Source organism: Dipodomys spectabilis, unplaced genomic scaffold (genome assembly GCF_019054845.1).
Source record: "Dipodomys spectabilis isolate Male_0828 unplaced genomic scaffold, ASM1905484v1 ptg000069l, whole genome shotgun sequence".
In the NCBI taxonomy this organism is placed as follows: domain Eukaryota; kingdom Metazoa; phylum Chordata; class Mammalia; order Rodentia; family Heteromyidae; genus Dipodomys; species Dipodomys spectabilis.
The window spans coordinates 11,353,512-11,361,040 of NW_024870746.1; the positions used below are offsets into that span (position 1 = coordinate 11,353,512).

The window sequence follows — 7,529 nt, forward strand, 5'->3', positions numbered from 1 at the left end:
CAGGTGGCATGGCTTGGGGCAACTCTATCAAGAGGCTGTCTAGTTACGTAGCCTCAGTGGACTCAGGCTGCCAGTGTAGTACTAACTGCCAGTGTGTGGTAGGTGGTGTCTCAGGTTGTACACTAGTTAATATATTTAGTTACTTTCAGAGAGAAGGTCAGAAGTTTGCTCTTGCCAAGTACCCATGGCTCACTCCTGTAATCCTAGCTACTCAGGAGGCTGGAATATGAGAATCATGACTCAAAGCCAGTCTGGACAAGAAAGTCCATGAGACTCTTAACTCATGATCTTTAACAACCAAAAGTTAACTGCCAAAAAGCCAGAAATGGCTCAAGTGGTAGAGTGCTAGCCATGAGCAAAAAGCTCAGGGCCTGAGTTCAAGCCCCAGGACCACCCCCACCCCCCACCCGGCACACACACACACACACACACACACACACACACACACACACACACACAGTTGGCTCTTTTTAGGGTTTGTTTTGGTCTACTACTACTGAGGTCTCAATAGTGTGGACTTAAATCTGAAATGGGTAAGATTTGCAGATTGTTTCCTGACAAATGTGTAAGTGGCCATTTACTTGTGAGTTCTTCTCCAGGGAAGAGAGCTCTTGTGGCATGAGATGAATGAGGTCTTTCCATTTCAGGAGTTGGAGCTATTCTTATATTTCAGCCTAGAAATGCAATCTCAAGATTATAACAGTTTTCTCCCTCTGACAACAGGGAATATTAGTCAGAAAGCCTCCCAGACAAAATCTAGATCCAAATAGGCTTCTACCTCACAGAGGAGGGAATCAAGACTTACAAAGTGTCCAATTTCCAGGTCACACAGTGTGTTGGTGGCAGAGGCCAGCCTAGAACCCTTGGCTCCAAACCCCTGGTCCCTGTTGATCTACTGTGCCTGTGAATGGGAGTTCATGGCCTGGTTCCAAAAGAAGAGCAAAAATCACTCAGTATTGTTCTTTGGCCAAACCCCAGCAGGACTCTGGGGACTAAGTAGGGCCACAGCCCCATGTTTTGAAGAGTCTCAAATAACTGCTGTGCTCACAGAAACAGACTTGGCATTGCCGTGCCTTTCAGTAAAGATTTTATTTGTAAATATCTTAATTTTATTTACTAGGTTGTCTGACACATAATAGCATGCATTATTAATAGAGCAGCTTAATACTATCACATAGGCATGCTCTTTGAATTGTAAAATGAGCCCATCTTATACGATGGACTTTACCACACCATGTGACCACTGCGAATGCTCAGAATATTCTAGCAGGCTTTCGTTGATTGACCTTATGGGAGCATACCAAAGAGGCAATATCTGTTTCTCTGAAAGGCAATTCACTATAAGTACATCTGTGTGTGTGTGTGTGTGTGTGTGTGTGTGTGTGCGCGCGAAGGACACAGAAAAAGAGAGTCTGTGGTTCTCACACTTTTATTTCCCCCCACTGCCCAAGTCTGTCCACTACCTCCAATGGTAAGTCACGGAGATTTCATCTGCCACCCGCGGCCTTGTGAGCGGTACAACCACGGAACGGTGGTGGAGTTCTACTGTGATCCTGGCTACAGCCTCACCAGTGACTACAAGTATATCACCTGCCAGTATGGAGAGTGGTTTCCTTCCTACCAAGTCTACTGCATCAAATCAGGTGAGGTGTGGGAGGCTTACCGCCCATCACGAGCTGCCTGCCCGCTTTGGTCCGCCTATGTCCTGGGCTGCATCCATCTCATTCCCATACCCAGCATCAAGAAAAGGCTGTAGAAAGATATCATTGTGGCAATGTGGAGCTAAGGCTGGACTCTGACAGATGATTCTAGGCCCAGTTTAGGGCCTATGAAGCCACCCATTTCTAGACTAAAACTCCATCCACCCTCCAAACAGGATCCCTAGCCCCTGGCAGCTTTGGCAGAATCTCAGCCTCTTTACACAGTCTTAATTCTCCCAGCCTCAACTCTTCCACTGGCAAGCGTACCCATGGGTATCACTCTAAGTATGCATATTGCTCTGGAACCCAAGCAATGCTTGACTCCATCTTTATACCCCCACTGAAGAATGCAGAACAAAATGCAAATGATGTGCTGTTCTGCTCTCACTTACACAAATGAAGACCGTTTGCAAGTTCCATTGCTTGCTAACTAGTAACAGATTACTTATAATTCCACTTTGCTGCTGATCTCAGCACACCTAGTAATGACCCTATCATATGGAGGCCTGGGTACCACACATACCCACGGTCTCCTGCCCTTCCCCATCCTTCCCACTCCCCTCAGTGTCTTCTAGTCCAAGGCCATAGCCTCAGCCTGGAGCAGTTAATGATGTCTGCCTACTACTCCTCTGAACACAGCATGGGAGAGAAGTGTTTACTAATGCTGGGTATCTGGAGGTTCACAGATGGTTATGTGAGCCAGCGAGGAGAAAAGTATAGTCTGAAGATGACCCCTGAACATGATGAGGGGAGAGAGAAGGTGGGAGGAGAAGGTAGGAGGCAGGGAAACTTATACAAAAGGACAGGAATCTGTTCTGGAAATGTCTGCCCTACTGCCCCTTACCTGGCAGACACCTGATGGTCAGAGGAGATGGAGCGAGAGCTAAGGAAGAGCTGTGTCCTCTCAGTCTTCCTCTTCTTTGCTTCACCCCACCTTCCTTTGCCAAGCCAGCAACATGTCATAGATTATCACCAAGGTCTTAGCCCAGCTTCCATTTCCTTAGCCCTTGGTCCAGCTCAAAATAACTTCTTCAGTCTCTCTGTCCAAGAAGCAAGCACATTCATTAGACTGGTGCCAGGCTTTTGCACATGGTCTGGGATATGAATGTGCAGGTCTGTCTTCAACCTAGCAGAATCCAAACTGGAGATGGGTTTTGGTGTCCCAAAGATATGAATGTAATTCAAGAGGCATATCAGGTATGTGTTGTCTCCATTGAGCTACTGGGACCAGATGGCAGACCATAGATGTTTCATGTGCCAGAAGATTCCAGGAAAGGAACTTGGAGGGGGCCTCAGCAAGTGCTACAGTTGGGGAGTCTCATATATGGATTTGTTCCCTCTCACCACAGAGCAAACATGGCCCAGCACCCACGAGACTCTCCTAACCACATGGAAGATCGTGGCATTCACGGCCACCAGCGTGCTGCTGGTCCTCTTGCTTGTCATCCTGGCCAGGATGTTCCAGACTAAGTTCAAGGCCCACTTCCCCACCAGGTGAGTGCAATAGAGAGGCGGTGATGAGTACAAAGTACTCTGGGGCAGCAGGAGAGAGAAAACCACCTGGCGAAAGCCCCTTTGCCCTTTCTCCCCAGCAGACCATTATGAGACAGGCACTATGGGGGCAAGTCAGGGATAACAAAGCTGTGTGCTGCCCCGCCAAGGGCACCCCTCCGAGGGTGGGGGGCGGTCTACTTGCATGTTACCCTGAAGAAGAGACAAGGTCAGGTTGTGTGACATAAGAGGGCAGCCAGTGGGTGCAATGGGACATCTCCCACTCCTGCGTTGGAACCAAGAAAAGGCTGCTGAGAATCTGCCTGAAAATTGGATCTAAGCCACACCAGTGGAAGGCTTTTTCAGTCACCATTACTGTTTGAGATCTAATGCCTTAGCACAGGAATTTGCTTTTTCTCTCGCAGGGACATTCTAGTTCCCAGAATTACGTGTACCTTCCCTGCTTAGGAGACGAGGAGGGTTTTTGAATTGACTACTTCTCTCTTCCTTCCAGCAAGGCCCAGTGTCTCTCACACCTCCCGGGTGTGTGAGCAAGGAGAGAATTGTCACCTTGCGGGAGACAGCATCCACCCCTTCCCCTGCGCCTCACATCTGAGAACACCTCACCTCACTTAGCACTTTTCTCCTTTGCCTGACAATAGGAGCCCCACATGGTCACACCTTCAACCCTTCCCAGGCCCAGAGATGAGGCACCCTATCAAGCCAAACTCTTGCTGAAGTTCCAGAACACCTTCCTTCTCAAATCTACCCTTGATGCACTCTCTCTCTCTGTCTCTCTCTCCAGCATTATTATTTATTAATCAAGGGACCATGTACTATCACTGAACAATTACAGTATCTCCAGGCAGCCAGAGGATTACAAAGAGCTAGACTGCATAGTTGTGATTGATAGTGCATCAGAGTACTTTAAAATGGCCTACAGAGCTATTTTCTACCTATGCCTAGAAGAAGCTTCTAGGATATCGACTAAATATTAAGATGTTTACAGAATGTTCTCGAAACCTGCTATTCTTAATCTTTGATGTCTTTCCATCGTCTATTTATTCTCAATTGTTTAGGGGAAGTTGGTCTTACCTACTCCAGTCAGTGGTAGGTTTTCAAGGTCAAGATCAGGGCTGATTTTTGTCCTCTGGGTCCCATTAGAGAAGACACCATGGCGATGTTTTCTGTTGGGGTATGTGGGAGTTGAGGGGCATAATTGGGGCTTAGGGGATAAGTGAAGAACAAGACTAAAATGCCCTGTGTCTGCAGCATGGCACATTCAGCTGGGTAGACCCAGAAATGAGGCTGGAATACCCCCATGCTACCAACCCCGTCATGGGCCCAGGGACCTCCTGATGCAGAGGCCAGCACTGGCAGCCGCCTCCCTGGAGTGGTGCACTGACTTGTTCACACTGTTTCCCTGCACAGGGGCCCTCCCAGGAGTTCCAGCAGCGACCCCGACTTCGTGGTAGTGGACGGCGTGCCCGTCATGCTCCCATCCTATGACGAGGCTGTGAGTGGCGGCTTGAGTGCCTTAGGCCCTGGATACCTGACTTCCGTGGGCCAGGGCTGCCCCTTACCCGTGGACGACCAGAGCCCCCCAGCATACCCCGGCTCCGGGGACACGGACACAGGCCCAGGGGAGTCAGAAACCTGTGACAGCACCTCGGGCTCTTCTGAGCTGCTCCAGAGTCTATATTCACCTCCCATGTGCCAAGGGGGCAGCTGCCCCAGCTCTGACAACCCTGACACAATTGGTAACACCGCGGGGGAGGTGGCATCCACCAGCCCAGGCATCGACATTGCAGATGGTGAGTGTTTTGCCAGGCTAGACACAGCCTCTGCACTCTACTTCCTTCCCTGTACTCAGCCCTCTGCAGCACAGGGCTGCTTCCATCTCCTGACTTCTCCCTCAGCTCCCAGTGCTTCTTGCTCTATCTGGAGAAGCCATGGGCATGGCCAATTGCTGTAAGGAATAATCATTTCTGGATTAATAAGCCCATTAATAGACATTTCAGAAGACCCAAAAGAGCACTGAGCCATCCTGAGTTGAAAGGCTATGGTAGCCTGTACTCTGTATGGCACAGGATGTTTCTCTTCTTTATCCTATAATTGGGAAGGACTTCTGCAAGTGGGACTCCAGAGCAGGATCACACACAGGCAAGGAGAAGTCATCTGCACATGTGTACCAGGGCCCAGCCACAGCCCAACCCAGAGCAATTCAGTGCGCAGAATTTCCCTATAGGAAGAAAAAGGTATATTTGTACCTGTTTGCAGAGAAAGGATGTAACTCCTGGTAAAGGAGGAGAAAAATACATCTGATTCTTCAAGGCTCTGTTTCCCACAGGAGGAAAGCCCCAGCGTAGCTTTGTTAATGAGAACAGGAATCTTTGCTTCTATCCACCGTAAATGTCAGTAGTCCCAGAGTCCCTTGCCTGCCCGCCACACTGCCTCTTGGCATGTGCATTCCTAACTCTTAGGCCTGTCCTAAAAATCTAACATCTTATGTTTTATGACCTGAGAATCAGGTCATGATTGTTGGTCAGCATATAGATGTCCTGTGGGGGAGTTGGTTTATTTGATTTTCCCCCCAACTTAATGTTTTCTTCTCATCACCAATCTCTGGAATTATAGTTTAGTACAGCTCAGAGTTGCAAATTCTGGTGTGTTAGGATTGTACTAAGTTAAAAAAAAAAAAAAACTCTTCTTTTACAGAGATTCCTCTGATGGAAGAAGATCCCTAACCAGGTGAAACTCCTTTGGGGCAAAGAACCTTAAAACCTTGGAGTGAGGCCACTGAAGGACAGAGCTTGAGGAGTTGGAGGAGGTTCTAGTTTTCTAATTTATCTACATGGGCACAGTGATGTCCATCATACATCGCCAGTGTAACAGTGAGTCTGACAAACTGCAGGTGCACTGCTTTTAAGTGAGACTCCAGGGTTTACCAAGACCAGTGGGGATGAAGGGCAGAGGGGGTGCCCGGGCACCTCCCTGGAAGATGGTGTGCGGTGTCTCATGCCGTGTGATGGGGGACAGTCCCCCCCCCCGCACATCCTGCTGACTTTTGTTGTGAGTACTCCTTGCTCTTCCGAAAGCATGTCACACATTATGTAAAATAGCTTCTAAAATCTGCTTCAAACTGTCTGGGGACATCGGATTCAGATGGGTCGGTCTCTGCAAAAGGTCCCTGCCGAGCTGTGGGCAAGGAGCAGAACCTACTCCCGCCCTACCTCCCCGCACCCTCTCAGAAAGGACCTGGCTCCCAAGGAAAGGCTCTCATGTGACATTCAGACCATCTTCCTCCATCTGGATAACTCCACTCAAGGCAGGATATGACAGTTCCAGTAACAGAGGAAAGGAAAGAGGACTCCGTCTGCTTTCTGGAAATGTGTTCAAAGAGTGGAGCTCACACGTACCCTGTGCTGTCTTCTGGTGACGTAGCATCAGCATTTGTGTTCATGGTATGCCATGTGGACCATGGTGTGTGATTAAGTCCTATGACCTTGCACATGGTGGGGATGTGTTCGAATGCATCTTGTGGAGATGTTTGGTTTGGACACTGAAGTAAGAATCCACTTAACAATTTGTCTGAATCAGGCATCCCATTCTGGATGACTATTATGTTACCCATACTCCAAAATTTAACTGCTTTTATTTTCCAAATAGAAATTGTTTCTGTAAACATATTCTGCCTCCAAAGAAAGTGTGAATGTAAGCTGGGCACCAGTGGCTCATGCCTGTGATCCTATGTACTCAAGACACTGAGACCTGAGGATCATATTTGAAGCCAGCCTATGCAGGAAAATCTGTGAGATTCTTATCTCCAAGTGGTAGAGAGCCAGCTAAGGGACAGCACCTAGGCCTCGAGTTCAAGCTCCAGTATTGGCACACACATGTACACATGCACACACACACACACACCACACACACACACACACACACACACACACACACACACACACACCAGCCCCCAACCACTGTCCCTTCTTGCTTTCATACCTCTGCTGCCTGACCATCCCACATTCCCACCAGTGTCTCATGACATCTACTAAGTGTTGATCCTAAGAAATAGACTGACTTAAAAAAAATGTTCTGAGTCTGGAAGTGTCTCTTCCTTTCCTCCTCTGGGTCTTAGACTAACATAAACAAAACTCTGATCCATAAAATTGCTGTGCTGACAGAGCGGTAAGAGCTGGAAGCTTGATCGAGTCCTTTTTTTTTTTTTCTTGACACAGACTGATTAAAAATTAAAAAGAAAATGACAGCTTGAAGTGTGACTTTCATAGTGGAGTGGAGTCAGGCGGGTGGGCCGGAAGTGGGTGGCAGTGATCTCGG

At 48.3% G+C, this 7,529-nt stretch overlaps 1 protein-coding gene across 2 annotated transcripts in view; it reads left to right on the plus strand.

Annotated features, from left to right (window-relative positions):
* The window catches only part of Susd4 (sushi domain containing 4), a 110,671-nt gene extending 103,704 nt beyond the window's left edge, over positions 1-6,967 (plus strand). Inside the window, exons 6-9 of one of the 2 annotated variants that reach the window (XM_042681877.1) lie at positions 1,446-1,643; positions 3,050-3,194; positions 4,623-5,005; positions 5,910-6,967. In XM_042681877.1, the coding sequence (XP_042537811.1) occupies positions 1,446-1,643; positions 3,050-3,194; positions 4,623-5,005; positions 5,910-5,938 (755 nt within the window). In that variant the 3' untranslated portion in view covers positions 5,939-6,967. The remainder of the gene's footprint in view (positions 1-1,445; positions 1,644-3,049; positions 3,195-4,622; positions 5,006-5,909) is intronic. The other variant, XM_042681878.1, reaches the window with a different exon arrangement.
* Positions 6,968-7,529: the final 562 nt, after the last annotated feature.